The sequence below is a fragment of the Mytilus galloprovincialis genome, chromosome 2 (genome assembly GCF_965363235.1).
Source record: "Mytilus galloprovincialis chromosome 2, xbMytGall1.hap1.1, whole genome shotgun sequence".
In the NCBI taxonomy this organism is placed as follows: Eukaryota; Metazoa; Mollusca; class Bivalvia; order Mytilida; family Mytilidae; genus Mytilus; species Mytilus galloprovincialis.
Window position 1 is genome coordinate 83,679,989 of NC_134839.1, and position 27,652 is coordinate 83,707,640.

The following is a 27,652-nucleotide window of genomic DNA, read 5'->3' on the forward strand; positions in this document are numbered from 1 at the left end:
ATTCTTAAAACAACAATTGAACAAATATTTTAACATGATTAACAAACAGTACAAATTCGACCAGGTTTATGCAGTATTCATATGTATGTATCCTATAAGCTGCAGTTGCTTTTGGGATAAAGTATTGTTAAAATAATACGATTTGTGTTTTAAACTAGATCGAGTTGTATTTCAAGCTGGTCCGTGTTGTGTTGAATATTGGTCCGACTTGTCTTTAAAAGAATAGTCCGAGTTGTCATAAATATTGGTCCGAGTTGTTTTGGGTCTGACTTGTCTTTGGTCCGAGTAGTTATATAAATAAGGCTTAGGGCCTATAAATAAGTCATAGAAGCATTTTGTAACCCAAGAAAAACAATATTGCTTGCAGAAATCTTTCATTTGAAGGGATATTCAATTATGTTTTTAAAATGATAATAGCTAAATCATCGTAAGGTCCGAGATGTTTCGAAAGAATGGGAGGTTAAAGGTCAGCCCAATCATGAGGAAGAACACAGGATTAATGTTAACTTTCTTAATTTTTGCATTAATTGTCCCTTTTACAGTTCAATACAAGCCCATTATATTTATGCATGGCATTATTGGGAGTCCTACTGAGGCAGAATATTTGATTTCTACTCTTCAAAAGGTAAAAATGCACAGTATCATGAGTATGTTCGTCCTATATATTCCTCCTTAAGTAGGAGCACCACCATTGGTAATGTTTAATGTGAACGTTTGTTCGGAAGAACCGAGTAATAAATCGGCTTAACTTTAGAAGTAAATCGGTTTATATGAACATAAAGTGACAGACTGACAGGTCGACAGGTTGACACTATAAAGCTCGACAAGTTTAAAAGTCGACAGGTTGACAAGTGTTACGGTCAGCAGGTTGACAAGTGTTACGGTCAGCAGGTTGACAGGTTGACAAATGTTGAGGTCGACAAGTTGACAGGTTGACAAATGTTAAGGTTGACAGGTAGACAGGTTGAAGGGTTAAAATAAAAGTACATCATCCATTAATTAAAATTAAAATTAACTTCAGTTTTTAACCTTTTTTACAAGTATTGACTTATAACTTTTATATCTGTTCGCTGTCAATCTGTTTACCATTTGTACATTTTACATTTCTCAAAATGAAATTGTCAACCTGTCGACTTGTCGATCTGTCTACCAGTCACTAATAATACTATTTTACACTTTATAAATGCTCTCAAGTTGTCAATCTGTCATTTTGTCAACTTGTCAACCTGTCGACTTGTCAACCATAACTTAATTGTTATTATATTAAATTATCAATTTATCAATCTGTCAACCTGTCGACTTGTCAACCTGTCAACCACTTATTTCACCCATAACATTTTTAAAATTGTCAACATGTCGACTTGTCAACCTGTCAACCACTTATTCCAACCATAACGTTTTTAAAATTGTCAGCCTGTAAATTACTCATTTATTTCAGTTTAATGTAAAATTTAAACAGTTTTAACTATATTACCCATGAATACATACGCATATTAATTTATTGCAAAAGCCGGAACTATAGTACATGTATAGTATGCCTGTATATCAATTAGGACTTATAATATTTTGCCACAAATCTCATCCTAAACTTTGTTTATTGCACAGTAATCAGTATGAACATTATTTCTACATTGTTCTATTTGCTCTATACACATAAATTTTTGCAAATTTATGGGTCTCATTCTTAATTGAGGGGGGGGGGGGGGCTGGACCTTTTTTGGGATCAGGTGTTTTTAAGCTCAGAATTTCGGGATTGACCCTTTGGGATTCGGGAAATCTTTTTTTTCGAATTTTAGGATGTCGGAATTTTATTTTTTTTTAAATTCAGGTCCTCAGGAGGGGATTCCATGTATTTAAGGATGGGACCAGGCCCCTCCGACCACCCCATCTTAATAAATGAGGCTTATTCTTATTTTACAAATTTATTACCTCAATCTAAAATCTTTCAGATCCAATACATTCTCATTCTCATTCACAACACAAATATATAAATATCAAAATAACTAGTCATTTTGGGCCGTTTATGAGGGTCGAAGTGGGACTACCTTCATGACGAATAACGGTAAAAAATTCTTGCCAAATGACGTTAACAGTAATTTTTGGTGTATGACGATAAAATGTACACTTTCTTTTAGTAGATAAAATCATCGACTGATTTTGACGAATCACATTAATTTTTTTCCAAAAACGACGGTAACAACAATTATTAGAGACGCCTGATGAATCCCGAAAAGGATATTTTGACAAATCACCGTAAAATTTTAACCAATTTGACGCAAACGGTAGCCGAAAATAACTGTTTGGCGCCTGACGTTAAAAGGCATTACTACCCTCCTTTATATCTTGCTGTTTGCTGTTGGACCTATAATTGTTCACATTTAATACAATATGACTTGGATTAAGAGTTTTCTTATTGGCACTTATACCACATATTCTTATTCATAGATGGAAATTAAAAAATAATTCACATAAAGTAAATGAGATTACCATTTAATAATGTATATCATAATAGACCAACATATTTATTAATTGTTATTATGTACATTATTTATAATATTATTTTTTAGGTCAGTTTAATCCTTTCTAAGTCCAATATCTGATTTTACTGCCATGTCAGTGTGCCAACACAAACATTGTATTCAGTTTATCATAACAGATCGAGACACAACTAGTTTCTTATCCAGAAAAGCAAGAAAAGGGATTAAATAAGTATGTCACAGGAATAGAAAAGAGACCTAGGGCAAATGCAATTGGGACTTCTAAGCAAGTGTTATAGATTTCAGACAGTATTTTTTTTCTATCACTGTAATTTAAAAGTCTCAAAGGGATGGTTCTATAAGGTTAGGCACCTCATTGTCTGAATATAATGATACACTTTTTTTAATAGAAATCATGGTAATTAAATTACTTTCACCAGATGCAACAATCTACAAAATATATAATATTAAAAAGTTTTGGCTGAGCGAAATAAAATATGTTAGTTGTCAGTTTGAGATCATAGGTAGCAATTTACAATATATATCTAAACACAATATAAACAAGTTAACAGCGGTCCTGAAATGTTTTTCCCCTGTTGATCTTTGCAGAAAATTTTCTGGTCCTGACTATTATTTCTATTGCAAAATACTCTTCTGATAAAGTTCATTTTGAGCATAGAAGATGGATCCAGGTGAACAAAAAGTAATGCCAAGATATTAATATTTTACCACTCATTCAATAAGTTTTCCATTGTATTTGAAATTGTAAAAGAGATGACTGCCTGCTTATTTTGTAAGCTTGTTTTTTTAAGGTAAATTTATATAAATTAAGACACCAATTTGCAAAACTTAAATCTTTTATTAGCTTGTTTAGTTTTTCTTGAAGACAATGTGATGGAGAGGAGACTGGACCATTATATCCTCTGCATACATGAAACTATGTATACTGTTATAAACAGCAAATTTAGCATAATCTGGTCAAATGTTTGTTTCAGGAATAAAGTAATTTATAACATTTTGAAACAAATAAAAACTTATTTTGACCCTATATATTCTATCTGGAAAAAATATACTGGCAATATAATATGATATCTTATTATATATGTAGATAGGTTATGAAAAAATTAACCTGCAAGATTTATACAAGATGATTGATATAGGAAGTAATAACCTTCATTTAAGAATTTTAAGTTCTGTCTTGGTTAATATGCTTAAACTTCATTGAATGTAAAGACAATAAAGATGTGGACATTATGATTGCCAATGAAACAACTCTCTATCAGAGACTAAATGTCATAGAAGTTAACAACTATAGGTCATCATACAGCTTTCAACCATGAGCAAAACCAATGCCATATAGTCACCTATAAGTTTAGACAGTTTAATTTGAGTCCTGTAATATTTGTACCATAAAGTGTTGTATGATTTGTTCTTCAGGTTCATCCAGGGACACAGATAACAGCAGTCAATGCCTTCAATAAAGTCCAAAGTTTTGAACCACTATGGGAACAAGTCAACAATATCACTAAGATAGTACAACCTATAATGAACAGCAGTCCAGATGGTGTCCATCTCATATGTTTTTCTCAAGGTTTGTCAGAAAATCTATAAAGTTTTGATTAGGCCAATTAAAATTAATTGATACATTTTCATCCCCGCCCGCCCCTCCGAAATTGTCCCGCCCCAATTTATTTTATTTTCAAAAAAATTTCGGTTTTCATATTTCTTCGAGTAATTTAAAATGATTCTGCAGCTCTATGATGACAAAATCATCTACCGAGAATAGAGATTGATTACGAGAAGGGTATACAATAATCGGTTTACAAGTAATACGCTGTGTCCAAGAACGCAAATCGCGGCATGACACAAATTTCTGTGGTTAGAAAACCGTTGATTTTTTATTGATAAAATGACTTTGTAGCAGAAATTTTGGACTGTGAATTATATCCAAAGAGAAGGAACTTGGAACACATTGATACAAAAACATAATTGGATTAAAAAAATTGACACAAGCACGAACTTGTTAGATTTATGACAGTATAATGAGTTTAAAAAGTCGGCAAACATACACTTAGGTTTACCCATGGCTATTGTTTTTTTGTTGACAAACAGCAAACACCTTCTGTCCCAGTATCCTCAATAGAGTCATTAAACAACTTCTTCTTTTTTGTTAAGTTCGTGTTTTACATCTTAATCATATTTGCATCTACAAGAAGAATCTTAAAAACACCAACCCTATTATTTTCAAAACAGTTTGAGTTTTCATTTTATTCTGTACATGTACTCATAATTCTTTTATTGCATACCAATGCATATTTGTTTCATTTTATGGAGACTAAAAAAACATAGCTTAGAAAGACAAATAATTTGGTGAAGGTAGTCGAACTGAAGAGAGCATTTCTCTATGTTTTTGCTGTCTACTAAAAATAGGTTTCTAAAGCAGCAATTACATGTGGAACAGTGGTTACCAATCAGAGGTATTTATTTACCTTTGAAAAATTATATACGATTCCTTATACATCTATTTACATGATATATTAAAGCTTATTATTACACTTGCATATATGAAGAACAAGTCACAAGAGGGTTTCATAAGAAATAAAAATTAAAATATAAAATCCTCCCACCCGCCCCATTTTTTTCAAAAATTTGGATGAAAATCTACTAATTAATTTTAGTTGGCCTTAGATGAAAACAAATCACTGACCAAACGAAATCTGGATATTGAAATCTACTCATAAAAGAGTTATGACGAGGATTTACTTAACTGTTTAATAACACAACATAGTGTTTGTTTTAAAAGTAATCACAAATTTTGTGGCCTGTCTAGATCTGTCTTTGGTAAGATTTCAACAAAATCGATGTACATAGTAAATATAGATTCCACAACTGCAACAAGTGTATTACAATATTTTTCCACTTTACACAGTTTAATTTTAATATTTAAAGCTGGAGGCATGCCAATCTTTTTGAAAATAATTAAAATTTAACTGTTGAGAGTGGAGAAATATCGTAATACACAAGTTGCAGTGGTGGAATCTGTTTCTCTAATGATTTTTATCCTTCCTGCTCAAAGATTTGAGGAAAGTTGTGTACTTTGTGTGAAAAAGCAAAAGGTCAGACTTGTTAGGTGTATAAAGTGATTGAAATATGTAGGTCCATCTTGCAGGGTTCATCTGACTTTAACCTCATTTCTTGTGTCAATCATCAACATAAATGTTTTGGTGGTGAAGTCTATTTCTAAGAAACAGTACAATGCAGCAGGTCAACTTTATTTGGTGTATCAATGGGAAAGTATGTCCATCTAGCATGGTTTATTAATTTTTTGTATCTTCACCTCATTTTTATGAATTATTGATAATGTAATGTTTTTGTGATACATGTACCTCAACATGCTGAAGGAAAACCTTTTTATCTGAAAGACTTCCAACAGGATATAATTATAATCAGAAGAGCCATAGAGACATTTCATCATATGCACTCTAGTTTCTAACTGAAAAGCTATGAATTTTTCCTTCAGATAAGTTATTTCGCTTGTTCAGTTTCATAAGAATTTTATTAATCTAATCAAGAACCCATAAACATGATAAAGGGCATCATTTTACAACAATATTATGCACAATAGGATTGGAAAAAAGCAAAACAGAAACCTAATATTATAATATAATTAACGTTGTTGACAGGATCAGAGCTTAAACACAACATGTGTCTTCCATTACTATTACATCAAATCTCATACTAATAAAATATTATTTCATATATTTTGTTAACGGTACATCAGGATCTTATTTCTAAACCTTTAATAATATAATTTCTTAGGCACATGAAATATTACTCTTGAAAGAATACACTTTAAAACATCTAACCAACTTTATCTTTTCAAGTTGTACGATTAATTTTGTAGACAATGTTTTGTAATTCCATATGATAATTGATTTTGATTTCAGGTGGTCTGATCTGTAGAGGTTTGCTATCTGTATTGAAACATAATGTTGACACATTTATAGCTTTAAGTTCACCATTAGCTGGCCAGTATGGGGGTAAGTAATTATTCCACACGTCTGTCCGTCCGTCCGTATTTCTGAAATTTGGTTTCAGGCTTTAAATAAGTCAACTCTAAGTTCTAACATGTGATGCCTTTTCAGATTCATCTCTCAAAAGCTTCCTTTTTATGGAATACTTCATCATTTTACACATGACATCAAAGTTGAACAAAAAAAGTCATTTTCATCACATTTTTCTCAGGAACTGCATTACAAGGATTTCTGAAATTTGGGTTCTGGGTTCATATAAGTCAGCTATACTGTGTAATGTGTTTTCAGATTCATCACTCAACAACTTCTTGTTTACCGTGTGTTTAAACTAATTGTCCATTTGTTTTGTAAAGCATGAATACTTACTTGACTGAATTATTTGAATTACCAGTACACATCTTTGACTCTTGTTATCACTGGAATAGCAAGTAACTTGTGTTTTGCTTAAGATAAGAAACAGATATTAAAATCATAACTTTATGCTGATTAACAGTTAAAAAATTTTAAATGAATAAATATTGAATAAATTTTTTTATTCTTATCAAATACAATAAATATAAGTTGAATTTTTGGTATTTTGTCATTTTTTTTTAGACACCGACTACCTCAAGGATTTTTTTCCATACTACCTAAAGGAAACCATTTATAAGTAAGTTTTTGACATATAACATGTATAAGTATGGGGAGAATGAAAATGTCTATAAATTTACCAATAAACATGAGAATAGAAATGGGGAATGTGTGACGTGTCAAAGAGACAACAACATGAGATAACTGACTGGGGTTTTATTCAGCAATGTTATTAATGGACTGGGGCGTGTGGGGTGAAACATGTTTTCATAGGTAAATATTTAAGCTATGGAACTTTTTTCTATCATGTGAGTGTGATAGAGGATTACTGTCTGTGGAGTGGAAAAGTGAAATAATAGTCAATACGTTCTTGCTCTATCCTTTGTAGCTTTGAAGATTCCTCTCTAATACTTGGCTTTGACCACTTGTTTAACCATTTGATAAGTGTCACTGATCAAGTTCTGGTTTAATTGCTATTTCTTCAATTTAATAAAGAAGATAATAGGCAAATGAGTTTTAAAAGATTGAATTTAAATTTGCTTCAGTCTCATGTTCTATTTCTAAATTACTCTTTCATTTAATAATTATCCTCAAAAAGAAATTGTCTTGAAAAACGAGTGTAATTCTAATCTTATGTGCATTGCTTACCTCATATACCAGCTGTGTGTATATTTCAGTTCTACCTGTCAGAACAATGTATATTTTTTTGTAACATTATAATAATTTGAAAAGTTTGAAAAGATATTTCTGAAAGATGGAATAATACTGTATTCATTAGATTTGTCATAAAATTGTAAGAGTTATCCCTCTTTTCTTGATATTACAGATACTTTTACACAAAGAATGGACAGAAATGGTCTGTAGCTAATTACTGGAGAGGTATATTTATCTATCTATCTATAAGTCTGAGCTATGCTTTGTTATATATAACAACAGTAAGACTAAATATTATTATCTATCTATAAGTCTGAGCTATGCTTTGTTTCATATAACAACAGTAAGACTAAATATTATTATCTATCTATAAGTCTGAGCTATGCTTTGTTTCATATAACAACAGTAAGACTAAATATTATCATTTAAAATTTAAATGATAGTATTTAGTGTATGTTCATCTAAATCAATAATTCTTATGTTAATGGTCTAGTAACTCAGTTTATATACCCTTCCACTAAAATATGAGAATATATAGAGTAAGCTTAAGAAGTTACTTACATCCACTTCCTTTGGTTTATGTGGATGGTTGTCTCATTTGCAGTCATACCTCATCACTTTATTTTTGATAGATTGTACACCTTGCTGTTCTTTCTTTCATATATATTATAATGTATCAATACCAAATCTTCTTGATGTGGGTTGTTTGTTATATAAAAAGAGAAATTGAAGGCAAAAAAAAAAAAAAAAGACTTTAAATCTAGTGTTAATGTTATGATGCTCAGTCTAACATTATTTTTTTTTAAACATTCACATGTATTTATAGATACCAAGATTATACTTGGGTAAAATAGAAAACCTTATTTTTTTTTTTTTTTAAATATTTGTATGTATTACAGATCCCCACCATACAGATTTGTATCACGAGTTCTCATCTTACCTATACAAGCTAGATAGTGGACAGAATTCAAGTAAGTAATAAAACTTGTGGAGTATATTTGGGAATGAAACCGCAAGAGTTGTAATGTTTAACTACCAACAACCAGTTATGCTTTTAAGCTCACCTTACCCAAAGTGTCAAGAGAGTTTTTCTCACTTCAACTTTAAAAATAAAAAAATCCTTGAAACTACCAAGGCCAATTGGAACTAAACTTGACCTCACGGTCATCTTTTGGGTATATATTTAGAACTTGCTTCCTGCCCTTGAATGATCTATTTTACTTAAGTTTTGTATATCATGCAAAAACTAAAATAGACTTTGGAAACAAATTTGTAAATGGTTCCACTATGTCTTGCTTGCAACTGCTGCTGTCAGTGTCAAGAGTAATGTACAAAAAACGCCTAGTCTATCAGAGCTCCAGATAAGAAATCACAAATTGTGGTTTTTACCCCTCCATTTTTTATTAAATTGAGTGAAATAGTTTTTCAATTGCATTATCAATTCAAAGTCACCCCTCAAGCAAATATCATATTGGGTTTTTCACCACCAAGCTCCTTAATGTATTGTTTTTTTCATTAACATGATATTGAATGCATGTGTTCACTCATCAACTAAAATGAAATATATACTATATATACTCTTGCACTAAAAATAAACAATGTTTTTGTCTAACTTTGTTTACATAAATCTGGATTTACTTGTCCCTTATTAGAACTTTTGGATTCCGATGTTGACTTCATATAAGTGATTTGGACTCATGTTCCAACTGATTTAGTTTTGAAGAGTTCTAAATCTGTTATCGTTAAGGCACGCAAATACGCCTGGATGCCCCATTGCACGACCCTGTGCGTTCAAGGGACCCTTCCTGACAACGCTAGCTGAGTCTTGTTATCATCATAATACTCTCAAAAGGAAACTAAAACATGCTTCTATTCAATATTTTTACCAGAAATTTACTTTCGTTTTAATTCATTGCTAGTTGTTACGTTAAATCCCGAATAGTACGAAAAGAATTATGACGACATGGCTAACACTATTTGGATAAAGACAGAGAAGATCGAAATGTTTTCCTCACCATGTGTACCGGAACATTTCAATAGGGACCCTTACAACGATCTATTTTTAGAACGAAAGGACATTTCCTATTTTTAATATTACAAAAATAGATTTACGTGACGACTATGTAATAGATGGCTCAATATCTTTAATTATTTTTACATAGGCGGTAATGGTAATGTTTTTTCCTGTAGCTCAGTCCATATCGTAAACTTGGATATGTATGATAGCTCGTTTCGAAGCTGTGACATTTTCACATATGTGGTTAAATTTTTCGGGGTACGAAGTGAGATTACTTTTTCCGTAAATTAGTAAACCCCGAACATCCTTTTGTGATGCGGCTCCTTGTGGTAAAATATCCCCTTTTTAACACAATAAGTTCTTTGAAAATTTAATACTTTGAACACATTCAATAGCTCCATAGTTTTTACACATTTATTCTATGTTCCTCTACTTTCCTAATCACCACAAATAATTAGGTTCAGTCATTTGTTAAAAATAGAAACATGTCCAATATCACTACACAGAGATTTTTTCTTTACACGTGACTTTTGAGTTCCTCATTTCGAGGCGCATTAGGGTTGTTGTCCCAGATAAGGGTAAATAACCCACACAATAACGACTAAGAGCATTAAGAACTCATGGTTTTGACAAATTATTGTGTTTTTCTTAGGGTTATGAATTGGGTTATAGAACTCTGCAATGGGCAATTGCATTGGGTTTTCAATTATTTTTATTCCGCAAATACGCAAATACGCAGCTTATCTGGAGCTCTAAGTCTATCTTTTAGTGTCTTACAGTATAAAAGAAAATGCCTTCATGTTATCTGTTAGAATCAAACTTGTCTAATCCATTGCAGTTTTTTCAGAGTTATGCCTTTTTTTGTGTAATACATTTGTATCAGTAGTACATTTAATCAGAAAACCTTTCAGTTTGTTGGATGTTATCATTCATTGTACAATCATAAGGGTTTGCCAAATAACCTATTTTACAGTAATGTGCAAAATAACTTTAATTAATTCTCTTTTTATACAAATTTTAATTATGAAGGATGGTTCTGGTTTTGTTACTTATTCTCCTTGTACAGTTTTCAACCTATGTCCTTGAAATTTCACAGAAAGATTGCAAACATGTTGAAGTTGTGCACCTAGTATGATGGAATTGTTTCAGGAATTTATTATTATTCCTTTGAACTTGGGAACTTAGTCATTTGTTATCAAAATTTTCAAAAGAGAGTACATGCACCAATATGTGTAATCAGCTTTTGATGAATAGTATGAATTTGTTCACATCATGATGATGTATATCCTTTGCCTTTGAGGTCAAGTATGCCAGTTTTTAGTAAGCTACAACTTTATTATTTTTTAACGAACACTTCTTTTATGATATGTGTAATTTTGGTTTACCCCCAAAAGTTGATGTGTCACATGCAATCATGACCAAATTTTACCATATAATCAATATACAACTTACTTATATGTGCAAGAATTTTATGTAAACTAAGGCTGATGAGTCCAATGTCAGCATAACAGTGTTAGAAAAGTGATTTTAAAATAAAATAGAATATTTTTTTTTAGACTACAAAAATAACTTTGTACGTTTGAAGAAGCTTGTTTTGATAGGAGGTCCTGATGATGGAGTTATTACCCCTTGGCAGTCCAGGTTTGTATAGTTATTGTATTTTTCATAAAATAATGTATGTAAAACTGATTGAACACCTTAAAACATAACGTGTCACTGTACATTAACTAGATCTTAAATATATAAACGTTCTAATGTTAATGAGTAAAAATATCTTGTACCATGTGTGTGTTAGAACCAGCTGTTGTTGTTTTTACAAGTCCGACAGAAAAGTAGGTCTTGTGAAGATTTGGTTCTATTTTAATATATTTTTTATTGAAACAGATCTATAAAAAACAACGAAAGGGGATAGCAAATATGACAATTTTCATTAAGGCATAGCAGTAAAATATTTTCTTCTTCAGAATATTTGAGTAGTGTGAGGAGGTTTTCTGTCTTTTGTCTTTCCGTCCTTGCTTCTGTCCATCAGTGTGTCCAAAATTTAGTGAATAATAACTTGAGTATTCCCTACTTCATTGGAATGAAACTAATACAGATGAAAGATTTTTATCGGGAAAGGAAATAAGTCTAGAGATTTTTATCGGGAAAGGAAAGAAGTCTGGAGATTTTTATCGGGAAAGGAAAGAAGTCTGGAGATTTTGAGGTCAAATATAAAGGACACCGTTACAAAAATAGAAATAATTTCAATGGTTTCAGGATAGCAACCAGATTTTCCGTTCCTTTATTAGAAACGCACTTTATATGCAGACGAAATAAATAGGGGAGGAGAAGTAGCCTATTGATTTTTGGATAGAAATGTCAAAGGTTATGGTCAATGTAATTAAAATAGGGGGAAAATGAACAATGGTTTTAATCACAGCTACATTTTTGCTTTAGAAAAACATGAAGAATAACTTAGAATAATGTAGATGAAATGTGCATCTTGTGATCTTGTGTTTTAAATTATAAGCCTTTGATAACTAATCAGATATATCCGTTATTTTTGTAGAAGAATAATTCTCCCCTTTATAGCAAGCAGTTATTCCAAAGGCTATCTGCTCTTTGGTCATTTTGTTGTCTAATTGACATATTTCCTGTTTCCCTCCTCAATTCTATCCATATTTATTTGTCAAATTAGTGGGTGCCATCACATACAGATATCCAAAAGATTTGTCAGACATTGTCACAACAGAAATTCTGAAATATTTAGTTTGCTCAAGTGCTAGTACATTTTTACTGGACCTGATTTCCATTTAAAAATCAATAGAACGCAGCATAAAGAACTTTTATTGTTTAAAGGTCAAGTGAAAGTTGAATATTTTTGTGACCAAATCCTTAGTAAAAATAAGATGAATCTTTTCACATCATGGAATTACAGAATGCAGTTAATAACATTGTCATTGTAGAAGGTCGTATGTATTGCCTTTAATTCTTTACATCCACTTCATTTGATATTTGGTGGATAGTTGTCTCATTACTGCATCTCCTTATTTATATATTAAATATATCAGTATGAATTCTGATTACAAAAGGCAATGAAATCATGCATGTAGTGTGTATGTACTGGAACAAACAGCAAGATCTAAACACTAATTTAACAATACATATAACAATGATCATACTCAGGACTTATGATAAAAGTACCTATTGACCTGCTGTTTATAAGTACCTATTGACCTGTTGATAAAAGTACCTATTGACCTGCTGTTTATAAGTTCAAATAATCAACCATTTTTGTAGTCACAGATGTTGAGGTTTTTTATTTTAATGTCATTTGGTTTGTTATAATCAAGTTGTATAATATTTTTTGTTAAACATCCTGAGTAAATTTGAAAAAGATTTAAGACCTAATAGATGAGAAAATTTTACCATACTGAAAGTGTAGAATAAACACTTTGTCTGGAAAGTTGATAATACATGAAGCTTGAAAATCCACATCTTTATTCAAAAGATGCAGATCAATTTAAATAATAACAACTTTTTTGTACTTTCCTTTGTATACTTTTATTCCACGCCTATAAAAGAGGGACGAAAGATACCAAAGGGACAGTCAGACTCATAAATCTAAAACAAACTGACAACGCCATGGCTAAAAATGAAAAGTACAAACAAACAACAGCACACACGACACAACATAAAAAACTAAAGACATTAGGGGACATTATATTCTCTGGTCTTTATGTCCACCATGATCTTTCTTTATCAGTCTGTTAGTCGTATCCGTTTGTCTTACCCTTATCAGGTCAAAGTTTTGGTTGTAGGTAGTTAATCATGAAGTTATGGTCATACTTGTGACATCAACTTTAAACTAAATGCAAATCACATCAACTAAAAACATACAAACATTTTTCATCAAGGTGAGATCTCTTAAAGAGGTTTTGATCCTGATTTTGTGGTGCACCTGACATGAAAATGTGACGGTGTTGGTGAGTCTTGGTGTTGTACTTTTTAGATGTTTCTGTATTGGCTTAACACCTTCAACAACTTGTTAAAGTTTTAATAAGATCTGTTTTGTATACATTTGTATTAGCATTAGCTCATTTCATTATCGTCCAGATTTTTTGGCCCTGCCCACTCAATCATGGTTAACATCATCATAGGCAGATCCAGAGAACCAGTATATATGTGTCTGTTTTGTTTTACTTATTTCACGTTTTTTTATTGAAACAGATCAGTTGCTTTCATTTTGGGATTAACTTTTTTAGTTTTTACTGACCTGTCATAAAAATGCTTTTCATTTCAGCCATTTTGGATTTTATGATGGAAATGAAAAAATTAAAGAAATGAGAAATCAGGAGGTTAGTTACAAAAATTAAGAAATAAGAAATGAAGCTTAAATACATGTAGTAGTACAGAGTGAATTTCGTAGTAAATTATTTATTATTACAACATGTAGAAACATGTATAAATTATAAAGATATAGTATACAATCAAATATCTGGTATAAAAATTGGGGATACTGAAATAAAAATTTCACAGTTGGCTGGTGATACTACTTGTTTTTTGAAAGATGTATTTTCTGCACAAAGATTATTAGATTCTTTTAATGATTTTGAGAAGTGTTCAGGGTTAAAAGTCAATTTTTCTAAAACCAAAGCAACATGGATTGGAAGAAATACATTTAACAAAGAAGGTTCCCTTCCTATTAAATGGACAGATATTTTTAAAACCTTAGGTTTAACATTTAGCGCTTTTGAAGAAATGGTTTGTTCTAATTTAGATACATGCATAGAAAAAATGGAATCAATAATTAAAATGTGGAGGATCAGAAACCTTTCCTTGATCGGTAAAATCGTAATTCTTAAATCACTTGCAATATCGAAGCTTATTTATGTCATTTCATCTACACATGTACCAAAATCTTATGTGATTAAAATACAACGTGACATTTTAAAATAGTTTTTTATGGAATGGTAGTACTCCCAAATTTAAATCGGAAGTTATTCAAAAGTCTCCTAGCGAGGGGGGACTGAAAGCCCCAAATTTTGAAATACAGCTGTTATCCTTTCGTATTATATGGGCAAAAAGATTTTTGTCAGAACATGACTTTAAATGGAAACATGTTTCCAAAGCATTCTTCTCCCTTTTTGATTTAGAGGATTTATTTATGAGCAGATGTGAATTTGAGTTTTTAAATTTAAAAGCACCACTTTTTTTTATATAGAAGTGTTATCTGCTTGGAAACGTTTCAAGGGTATTTTCATCCCGTTAAATGCATTTTATGATAGAAAAGAATTTATTTTGTTCAATCTGTTTATCAAAGTTGACCGAACAAGTATTTTTTACAGATATTGGTACATGAAAGGCATAAGGTTCATCAATAATATTGTATGATAAAGGCGAATTTTTGTCTCATGATGCTATTAACAAAAAATATAACCTGAATGTTACTTTTGTAGACATTGTATCTATTTAACTTGCTATACCACATGACTGGAAAGATTTGTTATTACAACAACACATGTCACCTAACAGCAACTCATTTGGATTCGTTTTTGAGCATGAAAATAAAAAATGCCTATCAGTAAATTATTCGCTAAAGATGTATATTCACTTTTTATCGATCGGGGTAGTGTTTCTCCTATTTCACAACAAAGATGGGAAGAAAGTTTTAACATAGAAATTAGTGACAAAAAGGGGAACAATATTTATTCACTAGCTTTTAAATGTACTATAGAAAGCAAACTACAAGATTTCCAATATAAAATTTCACATAGAATGGGGGGGGGGGAGTTATTTAATTAAATATATGTTTGATATGATCATATATATTTAATGTATTCCAAAGTTTCCAATTGTATAACACTGCCATAAATATCATGTCATTCACTTATGTATTGTAAAAATGAAATGTATGTATGCACTGTAGTTTGAACACCAAAAAGATCAATAAAAAATAAAAAAAAGTATACAAGTGATAGGGATACACCTGGACCAATGAACGATATTAAACATGTTCAAATTTTCATGTTCTATAATATATCATGTGTCAGCCTGGGGGTGGGGGATGTTACTTCCTATATTTTTATTTGTAGAGTGTGCCGCAAAACAAGGTCGCTTTTTCATGCCCTGTTGGTTAGAATAGGGTCCCTTTTTCATGTTCTTCTGGTTAGAACAGGATTCCTTTTTCATGCCATTGAGAACAGTGTCTTTTTTATACAAAATATTTGTCTAGAACAGGATCTCTTATTTATGTCTGTCTAGAACAGAGTATGTTTTTTAATATATCTGTTTAGAACAGGGTATGTTTTTTGATATATCTGTTTAGAACAGGGCATGTTTTTCAATGGTTTCTGGTTCGAACAGGGTATAATTTGGCAAGTGCTGTCGGCACAGTTATACCCGAAAGGATAAACAGTAAACCCCGGGGTGTTAGCATACTTTTATATACCAACTGAAATTTTTCCATAGAGTTATCCCCTCTTGGTCAAAGTGTTTAAACTTTTGTCAGTTCTATAACACTAGCTATTGTTATCTTATTCTGAATAATTAGGTCCCTACTTGTTATAGACCTCTACTACTTGTGATGGCCTGAATTCCTTACAGGCTAGAAACTGTTCAAAAATCCTGGATTTTGATTGGTTTCTTGTATGAATAGTGACCAATCAGCCTTCAGCTTAATTGTCGAGCCTGCAACTTTTGTTGCAGAAAGCTCGACATAGGGATAGTGATCCGGCGGCGGCTACTGCGGCGGCGTTAGCTAACTTTTTAAAAGCTTTATATTTATACCCCCGCTTTGAAAAAGGGGGGGTATACTGTTTTACCTCTGTCTGTCAGTCCGTCCGTCCATCAGTCCGTCAGTCAGTCCGTCAGTCAGTCCGTCAGTCAGTCCGTCAGTCAGTCCGTCCCATGAAACTTTCGTCACATTTTTCTCAGGAACTACACATCCACCCTTTCTGTAATTTGGTATCAACATTTATATATGTCAGCCATACTGTGTGATGCGTTTTCAGATTCATCACTTGACAACTTCCTGTTTACCGAACACTTGTCTGATTTTACACATGATAGCCAAGTTGAAAATTTTCGTCACATTTTTCTCAGGAACTACAATACAAGGATTTCTGAAATTTGGTTTCAGGATTTATATAAGTCAGCTATACCGTGTGATGCGTTTTCAGATTCATCACTCGACAACTTCCTGTTTACCGAACACTTGCATATTTTTACACTATTAATATTATCCACTTGCGGCGGGGGTATCATCAGTGAGCAGTAGCTCGCAGTTTCACTTGTTTAGAGGGTGGAAGACCTGGATGCTTCATAGTTTGTATATAGATGCCTCATGTTACGAAGTTTCCGTCAGTCACATGTCAAATGTCCTTGACCTCATTTTCATGGTTCAGTGACCACTTGAAAAAAAATTAAGATTTTTTGTAATGTTGAATTCTCTCTTATTATAAGTAATAGGATAATTATATTTGGTATGTGCGTACCTTGCAAGGTCCTCATGCCCGTCAGACAGTTTTCACTTGACCTCGACCTCATTTCATGGATCAGTGAACAAGGTTAAGTTTTGGTGGTCAAGTCCATATCTCAGATACTATAAGCAATAGGTCTAGTATATTCGATGTATGGAAGGACTGTAAGGTGTACATGTCCAACTGGCAGGTGTCATCTGACCTTGACCTCATTTTCATGGTTCAGTGGTTATAGTTAAGTTTTTGTGTTTTGGTCTGTTTTTCTCATACTTTATGCAATAGATCTACTATATTTGTTGTATGGAATGATTGTAAGATGTACATGTCTAGCGGGCAGATGTCATCTGACCTTGACCTCATTTTCATGGTTGAGTGGTCAAAGTTAAGTTTTTGAGTTTTGGTCTTTTTATCTAATACTATATGCCATAGGTCAACTATATTTGGTGTATGGAAATATTTTATGATCTATATGTCAGTCCCGCAGGTTTTATTTGACCTCGACCTCATTTTCACGGTTCATTGCTCAGTGTTAAGTTTTTGTGTTTTGGTCTATTTTTCTTAAACTATAAGTAATAGGTCAACTATATTTGTTGTATGGAAGCATTGTTAGCTGTACATGTCTGCCTGGCATGGTTCATCTGACCTTGACTTCATTTTCATGGTTCATTGGTCTTTGTTAAGTTATCTTGGTTAATGCTAAGTTTATGTGACAGTTTTTAATAAAGCTTTATACTTAGGACTATCAACATAATATCAATAATTAGTAAAGAAGGCGAGACATTTCAGCGTGTGCACTCTTGTTTTATCAGATATATAAATCCTGAGCTGCTTCTGAATGATTGTTTACCGACCGTGTGAGAGCTGTATAGCCAGGTTGTTAAACACTTCCATTTGTGATGATTGATTGAAAAGCCAGTCAAGTTCGTTAAACACTTCCATTTGTGATGATTGATTGAAAAGCCAGTCAAGTTCGTTAAACACTTCCATTTGTGATGATTGATTGAAAAGCCAGTCAAGTTCGCTAAACACTTCCATATATGATTGATTGATGATTTGTGATTGTCTATGCATTTAGACTTTAATGTAGTAATCTTAGATCAGTGGAATATACCAACTCAATTTGGGTTATTGTTCTCAAAATTTCTCTGTGTATTTCATTTGCTTGGTATGTTGATAGAGTGGGGTGCACATATTCGCCGGGGACACAATTTCGCCGTTTTATGACTTTGAGGTGTGGAAACTTCAAAGGATGGCTGAAATGAAAGAAAGATGCCGGTAAATTAAATTTTTATAACAAATATGATTTTTTTTTAAACTACGACAAAATTGCATCACTTACCGCATAAAACCGAAAAATGGACAACGATTTTCCACCAATTTCCTGAATGAAAAACTCGATTTCAAAGAAGTATTTCTTAGTAATTCTTTGACTGATCACCCTAAATTTTAGTTTTGTACACCTATGAAATGTCTGCTATTGCCGTCTATAATGAATCTGATTTGAAAAATATTGTTTAAATTACGCTGCAGTTATTTGGATTTAAGTAGATGTATAAAAACGGCGAATATGTGTCTCCCATAGACAAAACATCAGGCAATTTCAAACACCCTTTAATCTAATTTTTGCAGATGATTATTTTCAAACATACAAGTTTTCAAGCTTAAGAATATTTTGCATTTGAAGTTATCTTCGTATAGAAATATCAGTTTTATTCAAAAACATATAGACCTGAACATAAACTGTAGAAAACATGGAAAGATATGGCGAAAATGAGCACCCCACTCTACATGTATTTAATTTAATTTAGTAGATAATTTTTTTTATCAGGCAAATTATTCAATGATTGATATTTTTCTTTTAGATAGAATTTAAAGGTCCCTGTGAATAACAAAATATACTAAGTGTGAGTTCGTGGTCTAGTGGTTAAGACCGATGGCTACAGTGCTGGAGGTTCCGAGTTCGATTCTCACTCGGGATGCTAAAAATATCAGTACATCAGAAGGGTAATTTTCACCCTCTCACACACATCTCTGGTACCCAGACCGGAGTTTAAACTAGAATGGGTACTTTGGGGGCCTCGGTTGGTCAAAGTTGTCCCCTACTTTGACCTGGAGATCAATCTTCTGATATCTCTCTGGTTTGTCTGTTTCCACCGAGTGGCCTGGTGGTTCTCTCCGAGTACTTCGGCTTCCTCCACCATAATAACAGACTTCCCGGTGTCCTACACGCTCCCTTGGGCGGTGTTGGGTGGGGATTGTTCTGGTGGTGGGATAATATTGTAAAGGACACATCTCCATTAATCCTTAGGGAGTGTACATGGATCCGCTGTACCCTTGCAGTCAATCAAGGGGTGCGTCTTAATTGGCGGAATCTCAGTACATACATACATACTAAATGGCTAGTTCACATTAATTTAACATTGTCATAATCAAGTACATCTTAAAATATGAATCACTTGTAAATATCAATAGTGTATATTTTTGTCTTTGTTTTTTTTCAGTATTTTTTGAATGATACATTTGGATTGAAAGAATTAGATGGTAGAGGAGCAATAGATACACATGTTATACCTGGTGTAGAACATGTACACTGGTACAGAAATTCAACTGTGTTCAACAAGTACATTGAACCCTATTTAACATAGTACTAGGAACAGAGAACATGGCAATGATGTGGAGGATTTGATTAATTTTTAGATAAAAATTCAGGTTTTATTTACATTAAGGTGGTACCAAACACCTTTACTACAATCAATTTAGCTTGCTTAATTTTCTTAAATTTAAAAAATTTACTTTGCCCCTTTGACAAAAATATAAAAAATAAAAAAAACTTGAACCACACACTTTATCTGAAAAATTTTCATTGGTTATATAGCAGTTTTTAATTTGATCATTGAGTATTTTAATATTTCCTCAATAATATAGAGTTATTAAAACATTCAGATGGTTTTTACAGAGTTATCTCCCTGTAATGTTATCATACCACATTAAATAATTGTTGCCAGAAGACATCTCTCCATCATTTCGCCTATCTGCATCTGCAATAAATCATTCATTTTTAACCGGATTTTTGTGACAAAAATGTCGGTTATTGATTTGGGGATGTACGGCGGGCGGGTGGGCGGGCGGGTGGCAATCAAATGTTGTCCGTGCATTAACTCATGAACCGTTCAACCAAAGCTTTTAAAATTTTAATATGTTATTACTGACAACTATACGAAGGTCAAGTTCAATAATGGCGATTTTGACTTTTACCATTCAGGAGTTATGGTTCTTGAAAGATTGAAAAATGGAGTTTCCAGTCGTGTCCGTGCATTTACGCATGAACTGTTCTACCAAAGCTTCCCAAATTTTAATATGTTGTTACTAATGACAGAATGGAGGTCAAGTTCAATAATGACGAATTTGACTTTTACCGTTTAGGAGTTATGGTTCTTAAAAGATTGAAAAATGGAGTTTCCAGTCGTGTCCGTGCATTTATGCATGAACTGTTCTACCAAAGCTTCTGAAATTTTAATATGCTGTTACTGATGACAAAATGGAGGTCAAGTTCAATAATGACGATTTTGACTTTTACTGTCAGGAGTTATGGTTCTTGAAAGATTGAAAAATGGTGTTTCCTGTCGTGTCCGTGCATTTTCTCATGAACCATTCAACCAAAGCTTTTGAAATTTTAATATGTTGTTACTGATGACAAAATAGAGGTCAAGTTCAATAATGACGATTTTGACTTTTACCGTTCAGGAGTAATGGTTCTTGAAAGATCGTAAAATGGTGTTTCCATTCACGTTGTTGCATTTACTCATGAACCATTCAATCCAAGCTTTTCAAATTTTAATATGTTGATACTGAAGACAAAATGGAGGTCAAATTTGATATTGACGATTTTCACTTTCACCATTCATCAGTAATGGTTCTTGTGATATTGCCAGGACACAAATAAATGTTAATAAATCCGGTTTGCTGTCGTTGTGACAGCCTCTTGTTAATAATTGAGTTATTTTTATGCACAGTAGTTTATTTTATGTTCTACAGTACCAGTTCACTCAAATTTGTTACCTTTTAAAGTAAAACATGAAACTTTCTTATATTATTTTAGATTTTAATCAAATTAATTTGAAACATCAGCATTATAAATTTTATTAAGTGAATAAAAAAAATGATTGAAAATTTTCATTGCAGTTATGCCCATTTGAAAAAGATGATTTGATGATAATAATGTCTATTAGTGGATCATAGATTCTAAATGATAATCAGCTTTTAACCATGAAATATCACATGCAAATCTGTATACTTGAGAACTCCTTTTTATTGGTTAGAAGATGGATTTGATTTCCAAGTCATATTTAAAAGAACCATATCTGCACATATAAATAGTGAAAAATGAGACTCCCGCAGGGTCAAAAACGACCTGCGACCTCTGGCCTTTTTAGAGGCGACTTCTGACCTGAGGGCCTTCTAAAAACGACCTGCGACCTGTAAAATTTGGAATAAAACGACCTCCGACCGACTTCTGTCCTCTGTGTTGGGAAAAACGACCTGCGACCTGTACATTTCCCTTAAAAACGACCTCTCGACGAATTTAAAAGCAACCTTGCGACCTGAGGGGGGTACCCTGTGGGAGCCTCAAAAATAGGTTGTTAAGAAAATTAACTTGGAATTTTTTATGACAACTATTATTTCACCAGTATTTTTTGTAAATTGAATACATACTTTTTTTAATCAAAGAATGGCAAATAGGATTAAACAAGCTACTCGTATTTGATAAAAGGGCATATGAGACAGTAGGGGTCTAGGGGATGACACTTTTTTTTTTATTGAATTAGTGAAAACAACAATTTTCAACAAGGAAAGATGTTTTCCTTAAAATTTTAAAAGCCAATTTTATATTTATATAAATATATATTTATTTTAATTTGTAGTCAAAATCCTTTACTTTAGTTTACTATAAGATATGTAATTTAAATTATTTTAATTTTATTTAGCTCATAATTTGTTAATATATATTTAACACCTGTCGAAATTAATGATATTTTTCAATAACATTATAAAATTTTTTTTTTTTTTAAATCATTCAGCAAAAAGATTTTGAATGTTAAATATCTTGAAAAGCAAGCCATTGTTTTCTTGTTTATTTGGAAAGTGCATACATGCATGAAAATTGACTGTTCCAAAATTACAGGGTGAAAAAAATTCTGAGATTATCAAAGCTAGTCAAAAACTGTTCAAATTGATAACTTGTATTTATTAATGGGATATATTGAACAATATTTGAGTATTGCTGAATGTAATTAATGATTCAACTCCGTCAAAAAGGTTTAAAAGCTTTAAAGAAGATGCTTTTTAAATAAAAGAAGAATAATTGTACATTTTTTTTTGCATTTCATTGGAATACACATTGAGGTTAATCTTTTTAAAACTTGAGGGAATGTGTTTACCAGTTTTATTTGTAGTTCTAAAGCATTGTAAGAACAAATCAATTGTGATTTGTATAGAAAATGTCTAATACATTGCATTTATTCATGAATTAGATCTTGCATCAGCTTGAATGTTTATATTGTTTGATATTACATTTACTGATAGTGTTAATAAGTATACCAGTACATGCTAGTAGTTTGTATGGCATTATCTTAATCATATTAAAAATGAAGGTGCATTTCATTGTACCATTGATATTTTAATAGCATAAAAGTGTATTAACATTGTTATTAAGCTTTTTATACGACCGCAAAAATTTTTTGGTCGTATATTGGTATGACGTTGGTGTCGTCGTCAGCGTCCAAAGACATTTGGTTTTGGTCCCAACAGTGTAGGAATAAGGGGCCAAAAAGGGCCAAAATAAGCATTTTTATTGGTTTTCGCACAATAACTTCAGTATGAGTAAATAGAAATCTATGAAATTTTAACACAAGGTTTATGACCACAAAAGGAAGGTTGGGATTGATTTTGGGAGTTTTGGTCCAAACAGGAATTAGGAGCCAAAAGGGTCCAAAATTAAACTTTGTTCAAAAAATGAATTATTGGGACTCTTTGATATGCCAAATCTAACCGCCAAATCTAACCGTGTATTTAGATTCTTAATTTTTTGTCCTGTTTTCAAAATGTTTTAACTTAGTTTGATTTTAACAATAATTGAATATATGGGGTTCTTCAATATGCTGAATCTAACCATGTATTTAGATTTTTAATATTTTGGCCCAGTTATCAAATTGGTCCATGTTGAGGTCTAAAGGGTCTAAAATTGAACATTATTTGATTTCATCAAAAATTGAATTCTTGGAGTTCTTTGATATGCTGAATCTAACCATGTATTTAGATTTTGGATATTGGACCATAATAGGTAAATGTCCAATTTAGAATTTTTAAGTTTTTAAGTTTAAGTTCTTAGACCACATTCATTCTGTGTCAGAAACCTATGTTGTGTCAACTATTTAATCACAATCCAAAATCAGAGCTGTATCAAGCTTAAATGTTGTGTCCATACTTGCCCCAACTATTCAGGGTTCGACCTCTGCGGTTGTATAAAGCTGCACCCTGCAGAGCATCTGGTTAAAATTTGTATTACTTTTGATATTAAGCATGAATGTGTATGACCATAGAGGACCTTAGTGGCAGAGCAGTCTACGTAGTTAATCTAAAATGACCACTAGTCATTCAATAATTATGTTGAAAGGTCCAACCCCTCACTTGTCTTCATTGACAAGGACTGGCAGTTTTCATGATCAAGGTCAAAATTATCTCTCGTCTGGCTTCCACTTATAAAAACTGACCACTATGATATAGTTCAGAGTCCTAATGTTGGCATTTATTAACATCAACAATCAATCTATTTCATATTATTATGTATTTCATGTAACCTTGATCTTTAACCTCAAGGTTAAAATAATAGATTAATTATGATACTTTTTCATCTGAGTGACAACCTTTTTAACATTTGACTTATAAATTTCATATTTAACACATTAAGTAGGTGTGTTACATTTGAGATAATATCTGAATTGGTCTTTGAATGACATTAAGTGATTGAATTTTAGGGAAATCTTTCATGTCTAACCTAATAAAAACATATATAATATTGTATGCATTATAGTTTGACACCTGAAGTAATCCCCCTGCTACCTCATGTGATAAGGAAACTTGGAGCACTCATCCTTCTTTTTGATGGGCTATATACTGATAAATCTTTTAATTTTTCTTTTGATTTTTTGGTGGAAGAAGACTTCAAGTCTTTTGAAGACCTATGGTGCCGACTTTAAAATCATTGAACGTCTGTATGCCGCATTCGTTTTTGTGTATTACAATTTAATAACAACTTCCGATTCCTGACACCTATTTTTACACATGATTAAGAATCTGAATCAATTTATTTGTTAATTAGGATTGAAAAACAATCACTATCGTAAATATTTACCCTTTTATTTATGTAAATTATAAGATTTCATCTCATCTACATGAACGTTATTTGTTTACTTGTAACCGGGTCTCACTAATTAGCGACAAGAAGCGTCAAGAAGCCACAAGAAGAATAAGTTTAGCGACAAGAAGCGACAAGAATCTATTTAGCGACAAGAAAACATTCTTTTTTATTAAATATAAAAAATATGCATTTAGTCATTTTTAATATACGGGCAGAAATAAATAGGTAATTTTAATTATTATATTGATAGATGAAGAAATTAAATATTTGTAAGAGCAAATGAAATGCACACGCTATACAATGAAAATAAAAACAAAGATTTTTCACCATTCTTTTGAAGGATTTATTGAAACAAAAACACGAAATATTATTTCCTTTCTAACTGTACGATTAATTTTTCCTGATAGGACAAACATTAGCTGTGGCTTCACCCTAAGGTAATACACAATGTAGAACATCAAATGAGATTAACGAGGCGCGTGTCCCTTGTTTTATTGCTACAATAACATCCAATTAAACGTAATACTTGCTGTTATACATGTCAGACTCTAAAGTGCGATGGTACTCTAAAGTGCGATGGTAACGCTATTTATAAAGTCCTACATACATAATAAAATATCATGTAAATAAATCTAGCAACTGAATTAGATCTAAGTTTATAATTTTTTTTCTATCAATATTAACTTTCCTGTCGTTAAAATTGTTTTTTTTTTTGCATATTTTTTTAATATTTATTTTGAATAAGTCATTTTAATAATTAAAAAAAATATTTTCTTGTCGCTAAATAGTTTCTTGTCGCTTCTTGTGTTCCTTATGATATGATCCTTCTAATTTACTGCCAAATTAAAGATTTTACCTAATTTTCACAGTCCACTGAACATAGAAAATGATTGTACGGATGGGAAATCCATGTACTTATGACACATTCTTGTTTAAAGAAAAAAAATATGTCATAACGATAATGGAACAAAGAAGGCTGGGTTAGTGGGACTGCTTTTATTGTAATTCAAGTTACCTTTTATTCACCTTCTTCCACCTCAGAGCTATCAGCTCTTTGATTTATGTATTGTTGTTTGTGATGTATTTATTTATAGCAGTGGGGTTACTCATTAAAATTACTTAATTATCTGTTATTAATGTAGATTATATGTTTTTTAATACTCTCATCATTTACATATCAAATTTGAATTATTGTACTATATACTATTATACTATTGAAATATTTGTTCTCAAAGAAACTGGAAGAAAAGATGAGGACTTTTTATGCCCCATATAGGGGTATGATGTTTTTTTGGTCTGTGTGTCTGTCTGCTCGTGGGTATGTCTGTCCATCTGTCCCGCTTCAGGTTAAGTTTTTAGTTAATGTTTTTGGTCAAGGTGGTTTTTGATAAAGTTAAAGTTCATTCAACTAGAAACTTACTGGTAGTTCACATGTTCCCTTTGATATGATCTTTCTAATTTTAATGCCAAATTAGAGTTTGTAGTTTAATTTCAGGGTACACTAAACATAAAAAATGATAGTGTGAGTGGGCATATTCTTGTTTTAAGCAAAGATATTTGAAGAACTATGCCCCAAAAAATTATTTATATATAACTTTACTAACACTAGTGTTTTGAAAGATTATTAGACTGATATTTCTGTGTTCTTATTAACAAAGCAGTTATGAATGATTTATCACTCATGCTTATAATCCTATGTTAACATGCAACAAGTTATAGTATCTAACATAATGTTTGAATTATTTCTAAGCTTCTCATATATAAAACTTTTTTTTCCTTTTTTTTCCCCCAGTACATGTAGTTGTAATTATGAATCAGTAAGTAAACATTTACATGCTATATTCGATTTTTAATACAAATTCATATCTATTAAATGATATATTAATTTTTTGATACAAATTCTTTTTAAAAAGGCTACCATCATTGACTTTCAGAATTTCAAAAATATTTTATATCTAATGAAGAAAAAGGAAAACAAACAGTATAAAAAAATTATGTAAATTTTAAAACAAGATCAGGTGTTTTCATTAAAAGTATTTATCAGATGTTTAAATTAGAATGTATTCAAATTTGGGAAATTAATTTTAAAGTAAAAGATATCTTCTGAAAAGGAAGGCTGGTCATTGTCATAGACTCATGGCATTATAATGCTTTATGAATTTATCCAAAAAAAATATGTTTAACTATTTTAATTCACTGCCAGTGATTGTTTTTGTCTTTTCAACTGTTTCAGAGATGCATCTGTTGCATTTGAACAATATTTAAAAAAAAAAGTGCATTAATTGTTTTAAACTTGTATTGAGTATTTTTTTGTTTGTGACTTATAACTATACTTAAATCTACTGAAATATTTTTTTTATTCTTACTGTGTGGAACTCCTTATTGTAATTTCATGTATGTTAACACTCAAGTAAGTTTGAGGTATTTTGATATATGGATAGGAATTTAGAAATTGCTCTCAAATTACGTTCAAATATGTTTTTAATTGTTATTATAGTTGTAAAACAAATAATGGAAAAATACTGTGCTTCAAGTACCGTAGTAATAGAACAAAATATTGTTGATCTTGCTCTGTATATTAAAAACATAATCCTTATTTATTGATTGAAATGCATTGTTATAACAGAAATCTTGATACATTCCTAATATATTGTGTTATTTATTAATAAAGAAAATCTATTTTTTATTTAATGCTTAAAAATTGTATGATCTCATTAAAGTTTGTGCCAAAGTTAAGTTTCGTCTTATTATTATTTCAAGATCTCAAGGTTCCTGTCACAAATTGGTTTGGGTAAGTGACTTGGAAACTCTGATGTGTATCAATATTGTTAGAAATCATAACATTCTCATAGATTTTAATATTTTTTATACTTGTGTATATTTTAACTATTTGCTACAAATTCAAAATTCAGGACTGATTCTTTATTTTTGGGTGAGCTAAGCCAGAGGTGCATTCATATAGAAATCAGCATAGCGGGGAGATATGCCCTTGGAAATATTTATGCAAGATAATATGGAAAATT

General features: G+C 31.5%; 1 protein-coding gene across 1 annotated transcript; it reads left to right on the forward strand.

Annotated features, from left to right (window-relative positions):
• Window positions 1–426: 426 nt before the first annotated feature.
• On the forward strand, window positions 427–27,365 carry LOC143064631 (lysosomal thioesterase PPT2-A-like). The gene is made up of 9 exons (XM_076237582.1): window positions 427–625; window positions 3,915–4,068; window positions 6,425–6,517; window positions 7,106–7,160; window positions 7,908–7,960; window positions 8,635–8,706; window positions 11,309–11,393; window positions 14,035–14,089; window positions 19,714–27,365. The coding sequence occupies exons 1-9, from the start codon at window positions 440–442 to the stop codon at window positions 19,855–19,857; spliced, it is 897 nt and encodes a 298-aa protein (XP_076093697.1). The 5' UTR covers window positions 427–439; the 3' UTR covers window positions 19,858–27,365.
• The last annotated feature ends 287 nt before the right edge of the window (window positions 27,366–27,652 follow it).

Excerpts from the sequence above, each read along its gene's own strand:
- LOC143064631 (XM_076237582.1), top strand. The coding sequence starts at position 440 with ATGTTTCGAAAGAATGGGAGGTTAAAGGTCAGCCCAATCATGAGGAAG. Across the intron at positions 6,518-7,105 it reads ATTAGCTGGCCAGTATGGGG|ACACCGACTACCTCAAGGAT; the intron begins GTAAGTAATTAT and ends ATTTTTTTTTAG. Across the intron at positions 11,394-14,034 it reads ATTACCCCTTGGCAGTCCAG|CCATTTTGGATTTTATGATG; the intron begins GTTTGTATAGTT and ends TTTTCATTTCAG.